This window comes from Labeo rohita, chromosome 13 (assembly GCF_022985175.1).
Source record: "Labeo rohita strain BAU-BD-2019 chromosome 13, IGBB_LRoh.1.0, whole genome shotgun sequence".
Lineage (NCBI taxonomy): Eukaryota > Metazoa > Chordata > Actinopteri > Cypriniformes > Cyprinidae > Labeo > Labeo rohita.
The window spans coordinates 17,309,022-17,335,427 of record NC_066881.1 but is presented as its reverse complement, the minus strand read 5'-3'; the positions used below and the strand labels follow the sequence as shown (position 1 = coordinate 17,335,427).

The following is a 26,406-nucleotide window of genomic DNA, read 5'->3' as shown; positions in this document are numbered from 1 at the left end:
GACACTGACAGACATTTAAATTACTTTTTGGATCTGACACGCGGATGAGGACTTGGCAGGCTTGCAGAATCCTGATGTCTAGGAATAGCATGCTGTAATGAGTTGGCAATATAAAAATCTGCCTTGTGCATAAGTGAGAACAGAGTTCCAATTATTACTGCAGCAAGCCTGTGAACAAACTATCCTTACCTACAAACATGATAAACTTAGGAAAAATGTTGTTTTATTAACATATCATTAACAGAAACCAGTTAAAATGTTAAAGAAATTCACTTCCAGAATGAAAATTTCCTGATAATTTACTCATCCCTATGACATCCAACACAGCCCAAAAATATAACTTTAAAAAATAATTGTTACCCAGCTGCCTTAAAATTTTAAGTTTAGTCAACACAAATATCTAAGTTGTGACTTAGTACAACTTAACATTTCGAGTTGACTAAACTTAAAATTTTAAGGCAGCGGGGTACAAATGAATTTAGGGAGAGCAAGACAAGATGAGAGTTTGAGATTAAGTATTTAACAACCACATTTGCGTTTGAAGCCGCATTTAAACTGCACTTTGCAAGTTCATACTCGAGGCACCATAGCAGTCCATTATATGGAGAAAAATCCTGAAATGTTTTCCTCAAAAAACACAATTTCTTTACAACTGAAGAAAGAAAGACATGAACATCTTGGATGACAAGGGGGTGAGTACATTATTTGTAAATAGTTTTTCTGGAAGTGGACTTCTCCTTTAAGTTGACTTATGTCTTTCTTTCTTCAGTAGCAAAGAAAAGGTTTTTGAGAAAAACATTTTTGGGTTTTTCTCCATATAGAGGACTTTAATGGGGTTCAGCAGGTTGAAGGTCCAAATTGCAGTTTTAATGCAGCTTCAAAGACCTCTACATGACCCCAGCCAAGGAATAAGGGACTTCTCTGGCGAAACGATCATTTAAAAAAAAAAAAAAAAACGAACTAAAATGTATATACTTTTTAACCACAATGCGCATACGCGTCTTCACACAATACATAATCACATTGTAAAGGCCCAAGATAACGATAACTATAACTATAAAGATAACGTTCTAAAAATCGTTAGAGAATTGTAAGAGAATCAGAGTTCACACTGCGACTATAACAATAAGGATACAAGGGAACGATATCGCTCTGATCACTTCAGAACGATTTTTTTATGGTGACGAATGATAAAACACACGTCCCTGGTGAAAAAAACAGCATATGCTGGTAGGTGTGTTTTGATGCTGGAATGCTGGTTAGGTAGGTTTTGATGCTGGTTTAAGCTGGTCCTTTGCTGGTTTATGCTGGTCCTTTGCTGGTTCATGCTGGTCCTTGACCAGCAACATGACCAGCAAAAACCAGCAAAGGACCAGCTTAAACCAGCATCAAAACCTACCTAACCAGCCTTCCAGCATCAAAACATACCTACCAGCATATGCTGGTTTTTTCACCAGGGGTCTTATAAATTTCAAGGGCTTGTGTATTTGAAATAGCAGGCGACATTGTAGAGAAGCAGACATTGCACAGCAAACAGAGAAACATAAAACGTAAAATTACCTCAGGAATTCAGCGCTAGCTTGGACAACATCGTCTTGCTTCCTTAGAAGTTGCAGTAGAAAAGAGTACGTATTGTTTTTATTTCACTACATTGATGTTAGAGATCAGATAGTTTACGCTAGGTTCACTGTTTAGATGCGCTCGAAACGTGCATGCTGAGGAAAATGTAAATGCAACAAAACCAGACAGTTATTGACACTGGTGTAAACGCAGATATAGTTGTCGTTGTACTTATAGTTACCGTTATTGTTCTTGGTGTGAACGGGCCTTAAATGTCACGCGTGGTTAGATTTTGTCTGTGTACTTAGGTTCAAAAAGGTGGGTTAGGGCGAAAAACTTATTTTCTTATTTTCTCCTCCAACTTCAAAATCATCTGACATCGTTTTTCCTTTTTTTGCATGTTCACTTTGTAAAACTAGGTCGCTGCTTCCGGTTGGGCTAAAGCAAGATGAGCATTTGTGGTTAAAAAGTATAGACATTTATATTTTTCTTAAAAAATGACTGATCGTTATGTTAGATAAGACCCTTATTCCTTGGGTGGGATTGTGTAGATCCCTTTGAAGCTGCACTTAAACTGCAATTTAGACCTTTAACCCACTGATCCCCATTGAAGTACATTATATGGAGAAAAATCCTGAAATGTTTTCCTGAAGAAACAAAGGCATGAACATCTGGGATGACACAGGGGTGAGTAAATTAACAGGATTTTTTTTATTCTGGAAGTGAACTAATCCTTTAAGACTGAACACTGACACATTTACTACAAGGCTGTGTCCTCATAAAGAAAGTGTTGTCACATTTAAACACATCTCACAGGCAGTAATCTAAACGCTTAAACTTTAATACCCTTCAAAACTGCTTCCATAACAGACAGTGGAATGAATATTAATCATATTAATGTAGCTCATAAACATTATGGCTTCATTATTCTTTCACTAAAACCAACACTATTCACACAGTACATGACATAAATCACTATCAAGATATGATGTGGAAAAAAATATCTGTACATTTGTTCAGAGATGCTGAACTAAAAATATTTATAGTCAAAATTAGTTCAATAACCTTATATAAAGTGTACAAATATCTCAATACTATTATTTCTCAATAATAAATTACATTAAATGCAACAAGAAATACCTGAGTGCTACTACAAACCAAATAACATCACATTGAATGATTGTTATGCTTGATGATGAACAGCTGGAATTGCTTGCTGTGTATGATCTCATTCAAACGTTTCATGCTTCAGATACCAGTGACTTTTTACATAATATAATGTTATTACTGTTCTGACACAATACCACATGGAATGCACCATAAATGTAAATGTACAAGTACAATATAATACATCTCATATCAAATACGGCAGATATTAATAAAATGGATCGACTGTCAATGTGAGACTATTTAATTAAGATTCATGTTGGCGCAAATGATCGCATTAAACTACAAAAGTAAACTACTTTCTTTACATTAAACCTAACTATTAACACCGTGTAGATAACAACATTACAATATATCACATTATATGTCTATAATTGTCTGACAATTGCTGAACACTTGTAAGTCATTGGCTAAGAGTGTAAAGAGACACTGGTAAATCTCATGGCCTGTAAATCTACCCAACCCTACAAAAATCATGCAACAAGGCATGTGATTGTTTGACAATTTGCTCTGCAGCATTAATGGATTGTGTTTTCATGTTTGATATGTACCAGTAAATGCAACATATACATGGTGTAAATAAACCCCTAAAAAACCTTGAGTTTTAATCTGAGTTTAAATCATTGTGGCCCATTCTGGAAGACGGGAGAGATGCGGCAGTCATCTCGTGAAGTGTTTTGGATTGTTTAGCCTGAGAGGTTTAAACAGTCACTGACTTTTTCAAAGGATTTCAGAAAACAATACTACCGAGAACGAGCTGAAAAGCAGCGCATGTACTCCGTCATCCAGGGGTTGAATTCGGGGACAACCTTATTCCTGTTCTTTTCAAAGTCAGCAGATCTGGCTCTTTGTTTGTCAAATCTCTTCATCTGTTTTTCCACCTCCCGTCTGGTTTTTGCTCGCAATGCTGACTCATGGATCTAGACAGAAGAATTGCTGCATGAAGTATGCATTAATAACAATAAGCAAATGAGAACTTAAAGGGACAGTTCACCCAAAAATAAAATTGTTCCAAACCCATTAGACCGTTGTTCATCCACGGAACACAAATTAAGATATTTTTGATGAAATCCAAGAGCTTTCTGCATAGACTGTAATGCAACTAGCACATTCAAGGCCCAGAGAGGTAGTAAGAATATCATTAAAATAGTCCATATGACATTAGTGGTTCAACTGTAATGTCATGAAGATACACAAATACTTTCTATGTGGAAAGAAAACAAAATATAACGACTGTATTCAACAATTTCCTCTCTTCCATGTCAGTCTTTGAGAGATGCGTCGTGGTACTCTCGTGAATGTGCGCCAAAGACTGACACGGAAGAGAAGAAATTGTTGAATAAAGTCATTATTTTTTGTTTTCTTTATGTAAAAAGTATTCTCATAGCTTCATAAAATTAAGGTTGAACCATTGATGTCACATGGGACTATTTTATCAATGTCCTTACTACCTTCCTGGGCCTTGAATGTTTCAGTTGCGTTGCTGTTTATGAAGTTTCAGAAAGCTCCCAGATTTCATTAAAAATATGTTAATTTGTGTTCAAAGACTAACAAAAGTCTTAAGGGTTTGGAGCAAGTAATTAATGACAGAATTTTCATTTTTGGTTAAACTAACCCTTTAAAGGTATATTTCACCTTCATTTAAATTCTGTCATCATTTACTTACAAAACTGGATTGGACCACAGTAAATTTAAAGACATTCCTTTAAAATAATAGTAATATAATGACAGAATTTTCATTTTTGGGTGAACTATCCTTCCATCAAGTCCCAATGATTAAAACTAAGCAAGTAATTGTTCATCTCCATCTAAAGAGACTAGATACAGATAATTTACTCACCCTCTTGTCATCAAAAATGTTCATGTCTTTCTTCAGGATTTCTCTCCATATAGTGGACTTCTATGGTGCCCCCGAGTTTGAACTTTCAAAATGCAGTTTAAATGCAGCTTCAAAGGGCTCTAAACAATCCCAGCCAAGGACGAAGGGTCTTATCTTGCAAAACGATCGGTTATTTTCTAAAAAAAACAATTACAATTTATATACTTTTTAACCTCAAACGCTCGTCTTGTCTAGCTCTGCGTGAACTCTGTGTATTCCGGTTCATGACAGTTAGGGTTTGTCGAAAAACTCCCATCTCATTTTCTTCTCCAACTTCAAAATCACCCTATATCGCTGTTTTACCTTTTTTTGTAAAGGGTGCTTGATCTTCTTTGCATTTTCACTTTGTAAACACTGGGTCGGTACTTCTGCAGTGATTTTATATAGAGAAAAAACCTGAATTGTCTTCCTCAAAAAACGATTTCTTTACGACTGAAGAAAGAAAGACATGAACATCTTGGATGACAACGGGGTGAGTAAACTATCTGTAAATTTTTGTTCTGGAGGTGAACTACTCCTTTAAGCAAACTGTAATAGTTTTTATTATAATACTATTTTTTTCCCCAGTAGATGGTCATGCTCTCTTATTATATGGTATCCTTCCTGAAAGGATCCTCACCTCTGCGGTTGATGCTGCAGGACCAACATTATGGGTTTTCTTGGAAGCCATATCTGTCTGCCTCTCTCCTGCACCATACAGGGCAAAAGGGTGACGGTTCTCTTTTTCAGGGTCTTTGGTGGCATGAGGTTTGACCTTCGATCTTGAATACTTGTATGAGGAGCGGCGTTTACTCTTTGGGGTGTTCAGGATCTGCGTGTCAGTTTCTGGGTCAAGAGCAGGAGAGCTTTCTCTGGCTCTCTCTTCCTCCCCATCTTGATGAATCTGCTCAGCAACTCCAGTAACTAGCCCTGTTGAAAAAAGACAGAAAACAGCATGGAATTTGACATTTTGAAGAGTGTTTTAAAGTAATTTTCAATAAGTCTTGTGCCCTGCCATTTCATTTTCCATTGTGTTTTGAACATTATTTAGCAAATTATGCTAAATTGTGTCAATGTACATATTTCAATAACGTAAAGTGATTGGGTTCTCTAATATAAATAAGGTTTGGAATTGACTGAAAATGATAAACAAATCAGTATTATTTCTCTCTGTATGTCATAATGTTCTAAATGTTTAGCTGTAAAATCAATAAAAAATTTGAAAAATAGAAATTCGCATAAATAGCATTTTTTAAATGCTATTCTTTTTATGTTATCAGGTTTTATTTTAGTTTAAATTTTAGTAATTTTATGTGCTTTTGTTATTTTTATTATTTTTAATATACATTTCTATTTTTTATTTTAGTTTCATATTTTTAATTACTGAAATCAGTAACTTTTTCAGTTATTCAAATGTATTTATTTTATTTTATTTTTTATAAAAAATATAAAAAATAATAAAAGATAAAAATATAAAAAAATATCTCGCCTGTATCTCGGGACTTACTGGTGTCTGCAGCGTGTCTGTCCTGTACTTCTGCCTGTGGTTCTGGTTCAGCTGGTGGTTCTGGTGTCACACATGCAGATCGTTCTGGTTTTTCATCATGAAGCCTCTCAGGTTCAACTTTATTCCGGCTTAGAGGAGTAGATTTACCACTGGAGGCTGTGTCGCTCCCCCACTCTCCCCAAAACCAGGGGTTGTGCGCTTGCTCCAACAGCCGTCTTGACAGTCTGTACTTCAGCAAATCCTCATAACATTTTGAGTAAGTGTCCCATTTCGGATCTTTAAATTTCTTCATGTATTCGGACCTAATTCGCTTCGTCACCATATTTCACTATCGTTCGACTGCAGAAAAAAAGATAAACTGTACATTATAGAGAAGTAGATTCTGAATCCGCCCACGTCTCGCGCCAGACATTTAAACCAAATCACTATGGAAACAGAATTCTAATAGGCAAGCGAAAGCCAATCGCTGGCCAGCTGTGAATGGCGCTCCTTCGTCACGCCCCCTTCATGTACACGCCTACTTAAACCATGGCGTCATCTCAGAGCTCTCTGAACCTCTTAACGCATTTGCATATTGGGGTTTATAAGAGGTCGTTAACATGAATATTGACTTAAGTAATTCAGTTCGCTAATCCAAAACACATAAGGGAGAGACATGTGTAATTTATAATACGTTTCATATGTGTTGCCATCGACAGTATGCTGAACAGCGCATACTAAACGAAAGAGCTTTATACTGTAAGTAGTCAACGTTAAATATTAGCGTGTAAAGCAAGGACTGCTTGAACGAAATCTAATGTTTCGGCGTCCGGTATAGTTAGTAGTTTACATAGATGTCAAAGGTGCATTCCAACGTCGACTAGTATTTGAAGCGAATGATCATGTGACAGCGGTGAGCGGATGCTAGTTGAATGTTGATTTGCACATAAACACCTTTCAGCATTATTCTGAGCTGTTTTTGATAATGTATTTACTTACCGTTTTGATTCAGGAAGGGACGAGATGGTAAACAGATGGCGCTTGTTGTCTGCAGACGTCAAGCTTGGTTTGTAAAACACGGTTGTAGCTCCGCCCTGTGGTAAAGGCGCTGGAAATCACGAGAAGACATCAACAGGTGTTGTCTACCGTTAAAGCTTGACCTCCCAAAGGAGGTCAAAAAAAGGTTCAGGAGGCCTTAAAAGTATTGTTTTTTTAAAGTATAACTACTTATAACTTTTGAGCAAACGCTTATGGCTACACTGTGCTAAATATAGGTTAGCGAGCATTGTGGAGAAAGTAACCATAGTAACAGCTGTATCGTCATTGTTTTGTTTAGCTATCTATCTATCTGTGTATCTGTCTGTCTGTCTATCTATCATCTGATGTTTAAATAGATTAAAATATACACAGTTACTATCTATCTGTCGGGCGGTCTATTTGCTTATCTATCTATATCTATCTATCTATCTATCTATCTGTCTATCTATCAGTCTGTCTGTCGGTCTGTCTGTCTGTCTATCTATCATCTGATGTTTAAATACATTAAAATATACACAGTCACTATCTATCTGTCGGTCGGTCTATTTGTTGATCTGTCTATCTATCCATCCATCTGTCTGTCTGTCTCTATTATCTGATGTTTAAATAGATTAAAATATACACAATGACTATCTGTCGGTCAGTCTATCTGTCTTTCTGTCGATCTGTCTGTCTGTCTATCATCTGATGTTTAATATATACACCCAATGACTATCTATCTATCTATCTATCTATCTGTCTTTCGGTCTATATGTTGGTCTGTCTGTCTCTATCTGTATGTCTGTCTATCATCTGATTTTTAAATAGATTAAAATATACACAATGACTGTTTATCTGTCGGTTGGTCTTTCTGTTGGTCTGTCTATTTATCAATCTGTCTTTCTGTCTATCTGTCTGTCTATCATCTGATGTTTAAATAGATTAAGATATACACAATGACTATCTATCTATCTGTCTTTCGGTCTGTCTGTCTATCATCTGATGTTTAAATAGAATAAAATATACACCAATGACTATTTATCTGTCGGTTGGTCTATCTGTTGGTCTGTCTATCTCTCTATCTATCTATCATCTATCTATCTATCTGTTAGTCTGTCTGTCTATCTATCTATCTGTCTGTCTGTCTGTCTGTCTGTCTGTCTATCTATCTATCGGTTGAACTATCTGTCTTTTCGTCTACCTACCTACCTACCTATCTATCTGTCGGTCTGTCTGTCTATCTATCTATCATCTATCTATCTATCTGTCGGTCTGTCTGTTGGTCTGTCTATCTATCTGTCTGTCTGTCTATCTATCTATCTATCGGTTGAACTATCTGTCTTTCCGTCTACCTACCTACCTGTCTGTCTGTCTGTCTGTCTGTCTGTCTATCTATCTATCTATTTATCTGTCTGTCTATCTGTCTGTCTGTATTGGTACTTCCATACCAAAACCTGTTTTCACAAAACTAAAATAAATTATTTGTATTAAACTACCTCAAGAAATCTCAAACCATGTAGATTTTAGGAATTTGAACCATTGTTTATTGTTATTATTATTATTATTATTATTATTATTATTATTTAATTACTTACTCTATTTGACTGGTCAGGATCCCACCCTAGTTTTCTAAGAAGCAAATGCAGCACATTGCTGTGAGGTCAATCAGAGTTCGACTTTCACTTTTTTTTTAGTGGAATAGTGGAAGGGTTAAATGTCCATGTGTGACCATTTGTTGACTTCAATCTTTATAAACGTAAATAATTCGTACACTAAGCAAACTCTTCTACAAATGTGACTGTATTATGTGTAATTAGAAAATAATTATTAGAACATAATTATGTCTTCTAACAAGAAAATACTGATTTCCTTTTCAGCAACACTCCAGATCAATAGGCTCAAGTCTGCAGTTGAACAATTTATTAATACAAACACGGCACAAAAACCAAATACCAAATAATGGACTTTAATAAATTAATGATTATTTATGTACAGATTACAGTCTTGTGATAGATGACATGGTATATTGGTCTTCTGGATCTTGATTGTGTCTGTTTGGACAATGCTGGGGCCTGCCTCATCGTGTTCCTGCTTGATAATCCAGGGTGTGTTCCAAGTAACACGTGCATACAAAATAAATTTGTACCAAAGCTGTCCCATAGTGATGAATGTATTCTCCATTATTGCATATTCCACAGCAAAGAGATACAGATAGATTTAGAAGCACTTGCGGTGGACAATGCTGGGGCCTGCCTCATCGTATTCCTGCTTGGTGATCCACATCTGCTGGAAGGTGGACAGGGAAGCCAAGATGGAGCCACCGATCCATACAGAGTATTTACGCTCAGGTGGGGCAATGATCTGTCAGAATAAAAGAGACAAGAAAACAGGTTAGTGATGCATCGTGAGGAACGGCATCATGTTAAAGAATAAGCACAGATGCATTACCTTGATCTTCATGGTGCTGGGGGCCAGAGCAGTGATCTCCTTCTGCATACGGTCAGCAATACCTGGGTACATGGTGGTACCACCGGACAAGACATTGTTGGCATACAGATCCTTCCTGATGTCAATGTCGCACTTCATGATGCTGTTGTAGGCGGTCTCATGGATACCAGCAGACTCCATACCTGTTTAGAAACACTTTAATAAAACTAAAAGCTGTAAGGAAAATTCAACACTAACAGTGTTTGTCTTTACGCACCAATGAAGGAAGGCTGGAAGAGGGTCTCTGGGCAACGGAAACGCTCGTTACCAATGGTGATGACCTGACCGTCGGGCAACTCGTAGCTCTTCTCCAGGGAAGAGGAAGAGGCGGCAGTGGCCATCTCATTCTCAAAGTCCAGAGCCACATAGCACAGCTTCTCCTTGATGTCACGGACAATCTCACGCTCAGCTATAAACAGAGTTTTAAGTAAGTCAGTGGTTTCTAACATACTAATAACAAATAACAAATGGATGCACCATAACAGAACTCTGGCTGATATTGACAAGCCAATAGTTATTTTCATGTAGTGTTATTATCATGAAATTATTATATTATTGATGGTAATGGATAAATTGTTTATCTTAAATGATATACTATTTTGTCTGAATATTAGTGCTGTCAAACAATTAATGTTGTTTACATATATATATATATATATATATATATGTATATAAATAAAAATTATGCATGTAAATATATGTAAATATTTTTTAAATATATACTGTATGCGTGTCTTGATATATACACAGTACACACACATATTTTAGGTAAACAAAATTTTTATTTTAGATGCAATTAATCATTTGACGGCACTGCTAAATATATTAAAAATAAAACTAAAAATTAACTAAAATCGCTTTAAATTATAGAAATAAATTTAGGCAGCAAACTATTATAATGTAGACTATAAAAAATTAATATTCATTTTGAGATTAGCTTAAAATTACACTTAAAAGGTGTTATTAAATTATTAAAGATTAAGTGTTTTACAAAAAAATAGGGAAATTGTGAGTATGCACAATTATCCAATATTGGCCGATATACATTCCGTTCAAAAGTTTGTGAAATCAAAAAATTGTGAAATATTATTACAATTTAAATTAACTTAATAATGTATTTTAAAACGTAATTGAGAAACCAACACAGAAATGAGTGTGAAATGGTCAAACTGCATTTTCCTACCAGTTGTGACGAAAGAGTAACCACGCTCGGTCAGGATCTTCATGAGGTAGTCGGTCAGATCGCGACCAGCCAGATCAAGACGCATGATGGCGTGGGGCAGAGCGTAACCCTCATAGATGGGGACATTGTGGGACACACCATCACCAGAGTCCAGCACAATACCTTAAATATAGAAAAAAAATAGATTGTTATATACAATAAAATAATTTGTAAATTTGATCTTTAGCATATATAATTATTGGGAGTGCAACAATTGTCTCACCAGTGGTACGGCCAGAAGCGTAGAGGGACAGCACAGCCTGAATGGCCACATACATGGCTGGGACGTTGAAGGTCTCAAACATGATCTGGGTCATCTTCTCACGGTTAGCCTTGGGGTTCAGAGGGGCCTCAGTCAGCAGAGTTGGGTGCTCCTCAGGGGCGACACGGAGCTCGTTGTAGAAGGTGTGGTGCCAGATCTTCTCCATATCGTCCCAGTTGGTAATGATACCGTGCTCAATGGGGTACTTCAGAGTGAGGATACCCCTCTTGCTCTGAGCTTCATCTCCTACGTATGAGTCCTTCTGACCCATACCCACCATGACACCCTGGAAAAAGAAAAAGGGTGTTTTTAATGTCACAACATTTTAAGTGCTTCAGTAGTCTAAGCTTATCCATGCGAATGATCTTTACAAAGGGCAAAATTCAGCTGAACAAACCTGGTGACGGGGGCGACCAACGATGGAGGGGAAGACGGCTCTGGGGGCGTCATCACCGGCAAAGCCAGCCTTGACCAGGCCTGAACCATTGTCGCACACAAGGGCGGTAGTCTCGTCGTCGTCACACATCTTGATGGAGTCTAATGAGGAACATATCCGTACACTGTCATGGCAGTTTCTAACTATTTTATGTTTCAGGGTTGACCACCATGCTTTATTTCTAAAAATCATGTTTCCGTATGAAAAGCACTACCTTGTAAAATAGTTACATTTTCTTGATAACATTGACAAATGTGACCCTGGACCACAAAATTAGCACAGCTATATTTGTATCAATAGTCAATAATACAGGGTCAAAATTGATTTTCTTTTATGCCAAAAATAATTAGGATATTAAGTGAAGGTCATGTTCCATGAAGATATTTTTTTTAAATGTCCTATTTTAAATATATCAGAACTTAATTTTTTGATTAGTAATATGCATTGCTAAGAACTTCATTTTGACAACTTTAAGTGGATTTTTTCATTATTTTGATTTTTTTGCACCCTCAGTTTTCAGATTTTCAAATAGTTTTGTCTCTGCCAAATATTGCCCTATCCTAACAAATCATACATTAATGGAAAGCTTATTTATTCAGCTTATTTATTCGGCTTTCAGATGACCTTTTGTGGTCCAGTGTCGTAAATATTGTATTGAGTGCAGCTTTATGCAAAAAGATAAACTGAATTAAGTGATTCTACAATGCAGTTTATACACTGCAAAAATGTTTTCACCATAACATTTTTATTTCCATTCATTTAACAGTATATAAGCATAATATTTTCTGTCCTTTCTGTGAATTTTGAGTATGTTTCATGATTCATTTTCTAAGTAAGAGTTTTAAACTTTATTTTATTAATCAGAAATTAAATTCAAAGTGCAATGATGACTGCACTTATGATAGCAAGTAACTTATTTAAATTTTAGGCAACAATTACAATGAAATGTTCAATTTTGTTATTTTCACAGTGTACAACAAGGGTAACGCTGTGCATATTGCGACCAATTAATCCAAATCAATAACCAAGTGAGTGCAGTGAGAAGGTAATATTGGTTACACTTTATTTTAAGGTGTCCTTGTTGCAGTCTAATTATACAACTACGGAGTAATATTATTTAACTACATGTACATACTCTATGGTTAGGGTTAGGATTAGGGTTTGGCTTAAGGTAACTTCCATGTAATTATGCATCATTTATTCTTATTATATTAGTAAGTATATGTAACGTGTAACAAGGACACCTTAAAATAAAATGTTACCCTAATATTTTAAGTTAGCATTCTGTCATAAATCGATAGAACTTTTATAAGTGTGATAGTTCTAATATTTTACAGAAGTACAAATATATTTTCTAATATATGATTCTTGCATGCTGTCACATAAAGTATACAAATAACCAACACTGCAAGTGACAACTTCAAAGTATACAAATCATCTGTAATGAATGAATGAATTAAACAGACTTTTGCAAGGTTGTCTTATAACTTCTTGCGAACTCTATCTATATCGTATAGATTTCAAATAAAATGTTAGTTGCCTCGCATTAAATAAAAGTTTTTTTTCTGTTAGTCAGCGGAATTACACGCACTAGTAGCGCATGGGTCTTACCTTTCTGTGATGAAGCTCAGTGCAGAACACAACCGCTGATGGATCCAGTCACGGACTGACTGACCCATGAAAACCTTATATACTCTTCGTGTTTGTCCCCATGCGCACTATTGAGGATATCTGTATGTTCACTTGGAGTTTTCCCCATCCTTCAACCATATTAGGCCGTAGCGGGGTAAGCGAGGGGTGACTTCCTAGTGAAGCGGCGTGTCTCCCACTGTCTCCAGGTTCGTAGTGAGCATGACTGTCCTTTTATGGTTTGATAGTCATCATTCCAGGCCCAGGCATGAGCTCTATATGGTGCGGGGGCGGAACTGATTTTGCTACTAGCCTTTTCCCACATGGTGCTTCGTAGTATATTTCTGTCAGTTACAAAATAGCACGTTTAGAGAATTTGTGCGCAGCCAATATTTGATAGCATTATTTTAATATAGTTTGCGCAGGGTTGGTAAAGCAAAACAGTATCGACAATAGTATTAAATGTATTAGAAGCTGTTTTTACAAGCTAATAAGTGACTCATTGTCGCGAATGACGTTATAAAAACAGCTCTCCGGCCAAACATATTTGCAAAAATCAAAAAGTCTAGATAAGCTAATTGAAGTGTTGAGCCTACGTAATATCCTCTTTGTTTTATTTCGTTTCATTGATAACTTGACAGGTTTGTATTTGCGAGAGTTATTTATTTACAGTTTTTTGTGCCATTTTTAAGCTTGCATATTTTATATTTTCCCTTTATGTTTATTTTTCTATATTCAACTCTATAGTGCATATTCTTTGAAAACATACACTACCGTTCAAAAGTTTGGGGTCAGTAAGACTTGTAATAGTCTTTAAAGAAGTCTCTTATGCTCATCAAGGCTGCATTTATTTGATTATATATATATATATATATATATATAAAACAGTAATATTGCAAAATGTTTTTACAATATAAAATAATGTTTTTTATTTTAACATACATTAAAATAGAATTTATTCCTGTGATGAAAAGCTGAATTTTTATCAGCTGTCTTAAGTGTCACATGATCCTTCAGAAATCATTCTAATATGCGGATTTATTATTAGAATGATCAATGTTGGATAATATCAACAGTTGTGCTGCCAAATATTTTTTGGAACCTGTGATTTTTTTTTTTTTCAGGATTCTTTCATGAATAACAAGTTTAAAAAGTACAGTGTTTATTCAAAATATAAATATTTTATAACAATGTAAATTATTTATTATTAACTTTTAATAAACTTTTAATTATTAACTTAATACATCCTTGGTGAATAAAAGTATTAATTTCTTAAAAAAAAAAAAAAAAAGAAAGAAACAATAAAAATGTACTGACCCCAAACTTTTGAACAGTAGTGTACGTTTTAAAATTAGAAAATAAGTTTTGTTTCTCAAGTAACTTATTTTAGGATTTTATAGATATTTTTATAAGAAAACAAGATAAAAAATGCTGATTATGATATTTTTTTTTCTCCAGTGCAGGGAGGTGTGTGTCTGCTCTGCATGCTTTACTCAAAAGAGGCCCGTCTCTGTGCAAGCAGATATCCTGCCATAGTTGGCCCTACAGCTTATGTCGAGCTGACTGAGTCAGTGAAGGCTATAGCCAGTCACTGAGGGTAAGCAGCTTACTGCTTCAGCAAACAACACACCAATGAGTTACAATCTCTCTGCTTCTGCTTAATCAGTGCAATTCAGTTTCTGAGGTTAAGAGAGGGACACAATGAGGGTAATTAATCAAATCACTTCACTATTTAGTTGTAGTAAAATCATACCAATGTAGTGACAATAACTATTTGAAACAGACTGTAGATTACAATATTAAGTTGGTTGCATTAACAGTACTTTGCCACAGTAGATCCAATTCTGTTTGAGTTTTAACCTCTTTCGTTGAACTCACTATTCCATCACTCTAGGTTTCCAAAATAGCTAGTCATTTATTTTTAACTGTCAACAGCACCCTCTTTTGGCAGCTAAAATCATTTACAGTCGAAGTCAAAAGTTTACATACACCTTGCAGAATCTGAAAAATGTTAATTATTTTACCAAAATAAGAGGGCAACATGTACGTTACTTTTTATTCAGTACGGACTTGAATAAGATATTTCACATAAAAGACATTTACATACAGTCCACAAGAGAAAATAATAGTTTAATTTAGTTTACATACACTTGATTCTTAATACTGTTGTTACCTAAATGATCCTGTTTTTGTTTTTTTTGTTTGTTTAGTTGCTCATGAGTCCCTTGTTTGTCCTGAACAGTTAAACTGCCTGCTGTTCTTCAGAAAAACCCTTCAGGTCCCACAAATTCTTTGGTTTTTCAGCATTTTTGTGTATTTGAACCCTTTCCATCAATGACTATGATTTTGAGATCCATCTTTTCACACTGAGGACAACTGAGGGACTCATATGCAACTATTACAGAAGGTTGAAACGCTTACTGATGTTTTATAAGGAAACATGATGCATCATGGGGTGTAAAGAAGACAAAATTCCCAGATGTGCAAATTCAAAAGGTTTTCACCCCCCAGCTTGGAAGCATTGTGTTTCCTTCTGAAGCATCAGTGGGTGTTTGAACTTTCTGTGCTAGTTCCATATGAGTCCCTCAGTTGTCCTCAGTGTGAAAAGATGAATCTCAAAATCATACAGTCATTGTTGGAAAGGCTTCAAATACACAAAAATGCTGAAAAACCAAAGAATTTGTTTGACCTGAAGGATTTTTCTGAAGAACAGCGGGCAGTTCAAACAAGGAACTCATGAAAACTATCACCAAACAAAAAGAAACAGCTGTTGATAATTCAGGTAACAAAACAGTAGAATCAAGTGTATGTAAACTTTTGAACAGGGTAATTTTTATAAATTCAACTATTATTTTCTCTTGTGGACTATATGTAAACATCTTTTTGTGAAATATCTTATTCAGGTCAGTACTAAATAAAAAAAAAAAAAAACATGCATTTTGTATGATCCCTCTTATTTTGGTAAAATAATTAACATTTTGTAGATTCTGCAAGGTGTATTTAAGCTTTTGACTTCAACTGTATATGTTCTCAAAAACAGGACAGATATTTAAGTAATCAATGTTTCAAGGTAATTTATTAATAGTGCAGATAAAACAATAGAAAATAAACAAACAAACATATACATTTCACAAACTGAAACCTAATAAGTTACCACACTAAGTATTAAAATCTTCTAAAATTCTGAATAGATTTTGTCTTATCCAAATGGCACATATATAAAATATATATATATATATATATATATATATTGGTTAAGTAAAAGTTAAAATATCTCTGTCATAGTGTCTGTTCTTAAAATACAACTGAGACAATAATATCTATCCTTTTTCTTTTACAATGGTCCATACAGGTGCTCCTTTTAAAACAGTATCTTCATCACTGACAAATAACAGTGGCACTGTAACTGGGTTGGAGTTGGATTACATCCCAGTAAAACCTTTGCGGTTTATGATCTAGGCACGATTCGCTGACATCTGTGTCATTACCAAAGGTGATAAGAAAGGACAGAAGCACCATTGTTTCTGTAATCACCCTCACAAAATACTTCATTATCAGTATTACTTATGAAACATATGCAGAACGAATTTGTGTACATGAAGTGAATGAATGTTTTAATTAATCATTCTTGTGTCAATTTTCCCATTGAAACAAATGCAACAGTTTACTTAGGACTGGTTTTATCATGTAAAGTTTACACAGAAATTCATTCTGCTCTGTTTCATGACTAAGGCCCTAGGTACACTTCAATAAACTGATTATTACCTGTTCCTTAATAAAGGACTGACGTGATTTATTACAAGTAACAGTATCAGTAGCATCCAGCATCCTTTTTTTTGAAATATATTAATGTTTTTCTAGGGCATAAAAGGCATAAAACAATTTAAAAAGCAGTGTTTTTCCAACTCAGATGAGTATTAAATCATGTCCACAGCATGTGTGTTGTGACTTTCTGCCATTGTAATTAACAATGATCAGTATACAACTGGTTTCCAGTTACTTGGCAGTTTATGGTAAATAGCCACATTCCAGTCTTAGTCTTTTCGGAGTGTTCAAAACACAATAAAACATTTGAAAGCCTTTAAACATGATTGAATATGTGCATTCTCTTTGTTGTCTGTGTTTCTCCTATTTGAAGAGAGCCTGTTTCTGCTCAGCCTGCAGGAAGGCCTGCTTCTCCATCAGCTTGCGGAAGAGCCCCTGGTCGTTGGCAAGGAGCTTGGCGTGACTGCCGATCTCCATCACGCGGTGCTGGTCCAGCACAGCCACGGCGTCTGCGCTCTGGATGGTGGAGAGACGGTGAGCGATGATCAACACGGTGCGGCCGTCCATCAGCCTTTCTAATGCTTCCTGTACCAGGAACTCATTCTCTGCATCCAGAGCACTGAAACAGACCAGGGCAAGTCTTATTATATAGTTATTCTCATCAAGACATAAGCCATTAGTCTAGAAAGTAATTTGGTTTCTGTTTTTAAAGATTTCAAACATAAAACAACATTAATGTTAAAAAAAAATTAAAGTAAACTGCATTGTACATCTCAGGATAAATTAATGAAGGAGATAACAGAGAGAGTTTGATTACAAGTCTTGGGCTAAAGCTGGTCTTTAACAATTTAATAATTTCTTCCGTACAAAATCATGGCAACAAGGTTGAAGCGTAAAGATCATACAGTACTATTCTATTAATGAAACAAGATAAAGTGATGATAAAGTCGAGGCTTTGACTTGTCCTTCGACCCTGAAAGGATGATGTAATGACATTGTCAATGTGATTGTTAATTATTTTAGAAAAAGAAAAAGATGATTGTAAAAGAATTGATGCATAACTTAAGAACACATCTTTTAAAGTAATACATTGTTAACTATTTTCTATCCCTTTACCCTAACCCTACCCCTAAACCTAACCCTTACAGAAAACTTTCTGCATTTTTACTTTCTCAAAAAAACTCATTCTGCATGATTTATAAGCTTTTGTACCCATGGGGACCACAAGCCTGTCCCCACAATGTCAAAAAATTCAGGTTTTACTATCCTTGTGGGGACATTTGGTCCCCACAATGTAGCAAAAACAAGTACACACACACACACACACACATATATATATATATATATATATATATATATATATATATAAATAATGTAAGATTTAGGAGTCAAATGTTATTTAGTTAGTCACTGGTATGCTACTGCTAATCTATCAGTTAATTTATAAATAAAAGTATTCAAACAACACCCACCTTGTGGCTTCATCCAATAACAGTATCTTTGGATTCTGTGAAAAGTATGAGAACATAGATTTAATGTTCCTTCGGTAAACAACAGATATTTAAAATTCACTAAACGATTAAGTTCACTCCAGAATTAAAATTTCCTGATAATTCACCCCATGTCATCCAGGATGTTCATGTCTTTCTAAATTTTTTTTTTTTTTTTTTCTTTAGAAAATGACCAATTGTTTTGCTAGATAAGACCCTTATTTCTCCTGGAATGTTTTCCTCTAAAACCTTAATTTCTTCTCGACTGAAGAAAGACAGATATGAACATCTTGGATGACATTTAGGAATTATCAGGAATTTTTTATTCAGAAGTGAACTAATTTTTTAAAAACTACAGAGGACGGATTACCTTCAGCAGGGCTCGTGCTATAGCGACTCTTTGTTTTTGTCCACCTGTTCAACAAATCAATGTAGTTATGCATAAATTGTTAGGTGAATTACATACAGACAAATTTGTCCTTGAATTTTACTGAAGTATCAGAGGTTTATCCATACCGGAGAGCAGTACCCCCTTCTCTCCTACCACTGTATCATAGCCCTTAGGGAATTCCTGGATGAAGTCATGAGCATTGGCTATCTGCGCTGCCCTGTAGATGTCCTCTACGGTGACCCGACTTGGGTCTGCCGCCCCATAAGCGATGTTCTCAGCAATAGAGCAGGAGAAAAGAACCGGCTCCTACAACAAACAAATTCGCACACAGAAATTAGTAAAACTGAGGCAGGAGATTGTCTTTTTTGTCTTTTTTTGGGGGTTGCTTATTCTTACCTGGCTTACAGTACCGATATGACTCCTCAGCCAGTAAGGATTCAAGTCTCGTACATCACGGCCATCAACAGTGACCACACCTGCATTCGAATCACAACTACACATTTGTCTATACATTTTCCACTTAAGTTATCAATATACAAACTATCAACTATTTTACTTTCAGTTCTCACCTGAATCAGGATCATAGAGCCGGAGCAAAAGTGACACCAGTGTGGATTTGCCTGAACCACTAGATCCTACAACTGCCATTACTGACCCTGCCGGCACAGACAGACTTAGATCCTGGAAGATGGGTGAATCTTTCCTTGTTGGGTAAGCAAAACACACATTACGAAACTCCAGTTCTCCTTTTAGCTGCTCTGGTTGTAACACAAGCCCCTCTAAAGAAAAAAGAACAGAAGGATAATTACAGCACTGCTGTTCACATATGAAAAGTTTTGAACAGGGTTTTAATAGGAACTAATGTGCATTTTAGGCAGTATTTTAGGATATCTATTTACCATTGAGAGGAAATTCAGGTTTTCGGTCCATGAGTTCCCATAGACGAGTACCAGCACCAAGCCCCTTCATCAACTCAGAGTAGAATGAGCTGAAACCTTAAATTAATCAACAGAAAAATGTTTAAAAAGCTTTAATAACTTCTACACAAGGCAAAAATTACAGCTAAACAGGTTTCTTCCCATGAATAAGGCCCAGTGTGAGATGCTCTACCCCCACAAAAGTGGTTTTGTTGGGAAATCCCAACAGAAATGTGTTGAAAGAAACCTATTCTTTGTCTGCTCTCATGTTGCACACTGACTACAAAAATGATAAAGCGTGCCTTGGGACCAGATAACCTAAATTAAGTGAATTCCGTGTAAACCAGCCCATGTGGAAACTGAAAATGAACCCTAGGACATGACTAAACTAAAAAGTTGTCAGAAAACATACATGTCAAAGAGCATAAAATACTGTTCAAGTATTGGGGTCAGTAAGTAAGAACTTTTTTCAATTTTGATATATTTCACAATCGGTTTTATTCCTGTGATGGCAAAGCTGAATTTTCAGCAGCCATTACTCCAGTCTTCAGTGTCATTAACTCCTTCAGAAATCAGAGTTGCAGCACAGTGCAGTAGGTGTCAGATTTCATTAAGCGATTTCACAAAAATGATGTAAATACGAGATGAGATGATGGCTGCTGACTTTTGCTGTTTACCTACTGTTATACTACATTGGGGGAGGTTTTTTTAATTTGCTTTTTATTTATTTAGTTCCACAGTGTTTAAAACTTTAAAACTTTGTGTGATTTATTACTTATTGTACTGTTTTATTGTTGTTGGGTTTTTTTCATGAAGTTTAATGAATTCATTTAAGCATTCATTTTAGTTTTAGTGAAAGATGTAAAGATGCAAGTGCGACAGAGAGTTATATTTTCTTGTAAATTATGACACCAAGATCACAAATTTGAAGGTGAAATGAAAGCGTCAAACCCCAGCGTTACAAGTAATACTGGTTTTGTTGTTTATATACAGGTATGAACATTTTCTCACCGTGACATCTCTAATATTGACAACATTGTGCTGCCTAATATTTCTGTGCAAACTGCAAAACATTTTCTCAGGATTACTTAGTCATACTGACCCCAAACTTTTGAACAGTAGTATATTCAGTTGCTGTGAGCTAACATCCTCACCTGCAATGCTGATGCCCACCCAGAAGGCATACATTAGGAAAGACGAGAGCTGCCCAACGGTCATGGCCTCACTGGCCATCAACAAACCTCCCTTATACAACACACTCAGGATGATGACATTTCCACTCAGCCCCGTCTGTGAAAGAAATGAAAACATCAGAGCAAAAGTAGAGGGCTTCTGTACTAGACAGATCATCTTAAACTGACTTATTAACAATTAACAACAAATAAGTATCTCACCACTCCATAGAATCCAGCAGAAAGCACAGCCTCTTTCTTAGCCAGTTCAAAAATATAGTCAACCTTTTCCGAGTACTTCTGCACCTCCGTCAGCTCTTTTCCAAAAGCCCGGACTGTCCGAATGTTGCTGATCCTCTCTTCTGCCAACTAGAAGATGCAGAGCAGCTACAGAGTAAAAGGATTCTTTGGCCACTCGGCATCATTATGCTTACAATAGAGCAATGAATCCAGCAATCAAATGATTGCTGTCCAAGGCTTACTTTCATATCTGCAATAAAACATGCAATAAAGGACCATTAAAAGGAAACATGACCTCTTACCTGTGTAGCCTCTGCCAACGCATCCTGTGTGCGCCTCGATATGGATCGTAAGAATCTACCGAAAATTACAGCCAGGAAGGCAATAGGCGGAACAACCATAAGCACAAAAGCTGCCAGACTAGGTGACACATACAACTGAGGAAGAGAAAGTTCAAGAATTGAATTAGTGATGAATATAACTACATTCCGAAGTTCAAACATGAGACACATACTTTAAAGTTCCATGAGGAACCATTAAAAGAAATCAAAATGCAGTGACGTCAGTATCTTCTATTTTTAGAAACAGATCAGGAAGTAATGAGAGCCAGGTGTGTTTATATAAGGAGAATGTAGAATGTGGTTATTTCACCTTCCAGAATGTGGTTAAAATGTGCTATTCGTAAAGGGAATTAGCTGCTAAAATGTCAAACTATCACACGCATCTCACCATCATGCCAACTCCAGCCCCTGCCTGGGCGAGGGAACGCAGCCCATCAGACAGGTTGTCAGTGAGGCAGCGCCCAACGATGGCCGTGTCTGCCGAAAGACGGTTAATGAGCTCGCCGGTTCGAGTCTTATCAAAGAATCCCACCTCCTGCTTCAGAATCGAGGAGAAAAGGGATTCGCGCAACTTTCGCACAATCTGTTGCCCTGTGAAAGTCGAGAAAGGCTTATTAGAGAGCAAGCACAGAAATGCATGCTGGTCAACATAATTAGTCAGATTAAATGATTTTAATGAATTTAAGAAAACTGAACTAGACCTAAGCATTACAAAACAAATCAATTAAATACATATGTACATTATTTTTAAAGATTTTTTTAAATGTTTTTAAAAGAAGGTTCATAAGAACCTCACCGAAACTGCATTTACTTGATCAAAAATACAGTAAAACAGTAATATTGTGAAATACAGTTGAAGTCAAAAGTTTACATACACCTTGCAGAATCCTCAAAATGTTAATTATTTTACCAAAATAAAAGGGATCATACAAAATGCATGTTATTTTTTATTTATTACAGACCTGAATAAGATATTTCACATAACATAAAAGACGTTTACATGTAGTCCACAAAAGAAATTAATAGTTACATAAAAATGACCCTGTTCAAAAGTTTACATACACTTGATTCTTAAAACTGTGTTGTTACCTGCATGTTTTTTGTTTAGTGATAGTTGTTTATGAGTACCTTGTTTGTCCTGAACAGTTAAACTGCTCGCTGTTGTTCAGAAAAATCTGTCAGGTCCCACAAATTCTTTGGTTTTTCAGCATTTTTGTGTATTTAAACCCTTTTTCAACAATGACTGTATGATTTTGAGATCCATCTTTTCACACTAAGGACAACTGAGGGACTCATATGCAACTATTACAGAAGGTTCAAACGCTCACTGACGCTCCAGAAGGAAACATGATGCATTAACAGCCAGTGGGTGAAAACTTTGGCAAAATAATTTTGGTGAAATAATTAACATTTTGCAGATTCTGCAAGGTGTGTAAACTTTTGACCTCAACTGTATTAATACAATTTAAAATAACAGTTTGCATTTTAATATATTTTAAAATTTAATTTATTCCTGTGACAGCAAAGCTGAATTTTAAATCTTCAGGGTTACATGGTCCTTCCTTTCACTTTTGATTAATTTAATGGTTCCCTTGCTGATTAAATATATGAATTTCCTTCAAAAAAAAAATAATCTTATTGACTCTAAACTTTTGAACTGAAGTATAAAGCACAAAATCTCCTTAAAACAAATCCCTACTGTACTATGAAGTATCTTTATTGTTTTAGATGATCTGGATTAAGACTTTACCTGAGATTTGCATGAGGTAGACACGAGCAGCATTTGCAGCGCCACCGCAGAGGAAGACCCCCGTTAACATGATACAGAGGGACGTAAGGGAGGAGCTGAAGTCCTCTGGGGGGGCTAGTGTAGATAGTGTCGATCACTTTTCCCAGAAAAAATGGTGCAGACATAGTGACAGAGCTGGAGATCACCAAAAACCCCACGGCAGCTATAAGGACAGTTGGAAGGTCATTTGCAAGGTACATTTACAAATAGGTACATTTGCACAAGTGGATATTCAATTTGCATCGATTCTTTAGTTTCATTTCATTTCAGTTTTTTTTTTTTTTTAATTAACAAAATGTACACAGTAGCTCTACACTTAATATAATGTTAACACTCTGCTATAAAGTGTAGCCTTATTTAATCTGGGGCTGTCAAATGATTAATTGCATCCAAAATAAAAAGTTTGTTTACATAACGTGGGTGTACTGTGTATGTTTATTATGTAAATATAAATACACATATGCATGTATATATTTACGAAAAATGTTAATTTGTATATAAAATATTTATATTTATTTATAATCTAAATTGTTTATAAATAATATATATTTATACATATAAGTATTTTACACGTATACATTCAAATGTATACATTTATGTGTATTTATATATACATTATTTTGGATTCGATTAGGGCTGTAGCTCTCGATTATTTTAGTAATTGAGTATTCTAACGATTATTCCATTGATTAATCGAGTACTCGGATAAGAAGTCATTTTCTTAAAAAGTCATTTTCTAAATATGCAAGAGAAAATAAGATAGGTCTCTTAAAATAAACCACTAATTTGTTTCCTTTTTAGAAAAATGAACATTTTTATTGCTGAAATTGTATACATTAATAACCATGAAAACTAAACCCATTTAATGCATTACATTCAAAATGTAAATACAAATATATCAATTACAAACATATATATATATATATATATATATATATACACACACACAAAAATCAGTTTCACATTACACACATTTTTTTTCACATTTTTTTTAAATATCTGAAAGTACACTTTTGCTGTCAAGCAGTATAATATGATATAATAATTTAGCATTAAACTTTAGTAATTAAAACTACTAGAATAACCATGTACGAATGCATTTGTCATGTTGACTGATCTTAGGACTGGTGGTGGTGCTTAAGATATTGTTTGTCATTTAGTGTATCTATAAAAAAAGGGGGGGGGGATAATACTGATAAAAGTACTACGAATTCTACAACTAACAACAATATAAAATGCACTAAAGATTAATGATCTGCTGGGCTCATGAATATTAATTACGTTGTCTGCGTTCACTCGAACTGATTTGCTGAAATCAAAACAGGGACGATCATTGGTGAGCGCCAGCCAATGAGATTGTCGTTTGCGCATTAGTTCCGCCTACTACCGGAGAAACCGCCAGTTTTTAGAAGCTGAAGAATTCCGAAGGACCTCCGTTATTTTGACAGGAAAATACAACAAGGAATATTGTTTACATATAGCGCGTCAGTTCTGCATGATATAAAAGACTCTCGCTCTGTATCTTTCTTTCACAACAAAATCCTCGTGATTCTGATTCTAAGAGAAAGCGACGGCTAGTCGTGCGCCTTCACACTAGAGTCTACGGCTCATCAAATACAGGTAACGTTACGCTACGCATCCATTCATATGAACTGAAAAATAAATGATAAGTTATAATAAATAATAGTAACGCCGCATTTCATCGTCGGTAACGGTAACGGCGTTATAACGGGGGAAACAGTAATTCTTTTGATTACTCGTTACTGAAAAAATAACTTCATCAGTAACGCCATTATTCCCATCACTGGTCACAGAGAGAGAATGTCTTTAGTCTTTAACAAAACATGGCTAACTTAGGGACATCATAACTAACCACCATTAATTCACGGTCTTAAATATGTCCATCGTTTATCGGTTGCGTTAAAAAAATTTGCCTCGATTTTTTATATATCGAGTTTATATTCGAGGAATCGTTTCAGCCCTAGAATCGATTACTCGTGATTACTCGTTTGACCAACGCATATTTGATATATCTTTGTAAAGGTATCATTGTAAATGTTTGTAAGGGATGATAAACTCTACACTCTACTATAAGTCCCTTCAGTAATACTAAATACAGCACATTAGCAGAGTTTGACTTGCCTGTCAGTCTCCATCGCTGGGGATGAGCCAGCTGCAGCAACTTTTTGACATCTTCTGAGGGAACCCGTAAAGGGTTTTCTGAGGTTTTAACTTTACTCTCCTGATTTACCACAGACTTTGCGGTTTGTTTGGAGTCCGTAGATGTGCTATAGAAAGCAACCGTGTGTCTGGAGTGTGTCCACGCACTCTTGGGTAGAAACAACCCTCCAGTTCTGAGACAAGAGAGCCGGAATATATTCCTTCCCTTATACACAGGCAACACAAGGACATCAAATGATCCATTTTTGCGCGCTTGCCTTTTCCACGGTGTTCTTGAGGTTCGATTAGGCAAATGATGAAATGTATCTGACCGACAGCAGGTAATGTTACACTGTTGCAGCTTCCCGATAGTAAATCTTGTCATTCGCAACATTGTCCCATACATTTGGAAAATAAGACGGCCGAAACGAAGTTTACGAGTCTCGCCTAAGCATTATATGCACACTATAGCGGTGCTGTAAATATTGGAGTGTGTTGACACACTCTTGACTGCATGACACTTGGCTCTCGTTAGAAAGACTGACTTGTTGCAGGCCGGGGTCGACGGTTACTGAGCATTATCTGTTTCTGACAGTTTTCACATCTAGCCCTTGTTTGCCTTATCTTCATACACGCCCAGCGCATTCACCGGCAGCGCCCTGTCACAAAAACCTGCTGCACGACATCTGTCGGTCTTTACTCAACACAAAGTCAGTTTTTTTTCAATGACAGAAAAGTAGCATTTTGAGTGTTTTAAAATAAAATAGGACTAAAAGGTGACCCCTGTGATTTCCTTGACTTTCGAGGAAGCAAAGCGTTACTACACCAATGGACGATCTCCGTCATAGATGTTAACACGGAGATGTCGCATTGGTCTGGTCAATATCGCCGCCATCTTAGGAAGGTCAACACTGTTTTAAGTAAATAATTCACCAGTTTTAATATATTGTTCATGTATTTTGAAAGAAAGAATAGAAACCTATGTTTCTATTTATTATGATTTAGTACGAAATATAG

General features: G+C 35.8%; 3 protein-coding genes across 4 annotated transcripts; all 3 read right to left on the bottom strand.

Moving 5' to 3' along the window:
• Positions 1-2,380: 2,380 nt before the first annotated feature.
• On the bottom strand, positions 2,381-7,177 carry ccsapb (centriole, cilia and spindle-associated protein b). Of its 2 annotated transcripts, none has more exons than XM_051125896.1 (4): positions 7,071-7,175; positions 6,093-6,431; positions 5,226-5,515; positions 2,381-3,647 (listed from the first exon to the last, which is right to left on the bottom strand). In XM_051125896.1, exons 2-4 carry the CDS (start codon positions 6,412-6,414, stop codon positions 3,471-3,473), a joined length of 789 nt encoding a protein of 262 aa, XP_050981853.1. In that variant the 5' UTR covers positions 6,415-6,431; positions 7,071-7,175; the 3' UTR covers positions 2,381-3,470. The 2 variants fall into 2 exon arrangements, with proteins under 2 accessions (XP_050981853.1, XP_050981854.1); XM_051125897.1 differs by having other exon boundaries at positions 3,574-3,663; positions 7,071-7,177.
• A 1,861-nt stretch (positions 7,178-9,038) lies between these two features.
• Positions 9,039-13,267, bottom strand: acta1b (actin alpha 1, skeletal muscle b). Its single transcript, XM_051125894.1, has 7 exons — positions 13,107-13,267; positions 11,457-11,596; positions 11,021-11,345; positions 10,759-10,920; positions 9,793-9,984; positions 9,537-9,718; positions 9,039-9,449 (listed from the first exon to the last, which is right to left on the bottom strand). Exons 2-7 carry the CDS (start codon positions 11,583-11,585, stop codon positions 9,306-9,308), a joined length of 1,134 nt encoding a protein of 377 aa, XP_050981851.1. The 5' UTR covers positions 11,586-11,596; positions 13,107-13,267; the 3' UTR covers positions 9,039-9,305.
• A 2,925-nt stretch (positions 13,268-16,192) lies between these two features.
• abcb10 (ATP-binding cassette, sub-family B (MDR/TAP), member 10) lies at positions 16,193-26,218 on the bottom strand. The gene is given in 14 exon segments (XM_051126804.1): positions 16,193-17,508; positions 18,362-18,396; positions 18,750-18,793; positions 18,896-19,076; positions 19,167-19,246; positions 19,340-19,549; positions 19,670-19,765; positions 20,842-20,977; positions 21,082-21,228; positions 21,402-21,536; positions 21,829-22,031; positions 23,191-23,302; positions 23,304-23,392; positions 25,372-26,218. Coding segments are annotated over 14 exon segments (2,148 nt in total). The 5' UTR covers positions 25,796-26,218; the 3' UTR covers positions 16,193-17,252.
• Positions 26,219-26,406: the final 188 nt, after the last annotated feature.

Coding starts and splice junctions, on each gene's coding strand:
- acta1b (XM_051125894.1), bottom strand. CDS start 11,585: ATGTGTGACGACGACGAGACTACCGCCCTTGTGTGCGACAATGGTTCA. Junction 9,985..10,758: donor TTACTCTTTCGTCACAACTG/GTAGGAAAATGC, acceptor CTCTGTTTATAG/CTGAGCGTGAGATTGTCCGT. Junction 9,450..9,536: donor CCAGCACCATGAAGATCAAG/GTAATGCATCTG, acceptor TTATTCTGACAG/ATCATTGCCCCACCTGAGCG.
- ccsapb (XM_051125896.1), bottom strand. CDS start 6,414: ATGGTGACGAAGCGAATTAGGTCCGAATACATGAAGAAATTTAAAGAT. Junction 5,516..6,092: donor CAGACACGCTGCAGACACCA/GTAAGTCCCGAG, acceptor TTTTTTCAACAG/GGCTAGTTACTGGAGTTGCT. Junction 3,648..5,225: donor CTGCAGCATCAACCGCAGAG/GTGAGGATCCTT, acceptor TCTTCTGTCTAG/ATCCATGAGTCAGCATTGCG.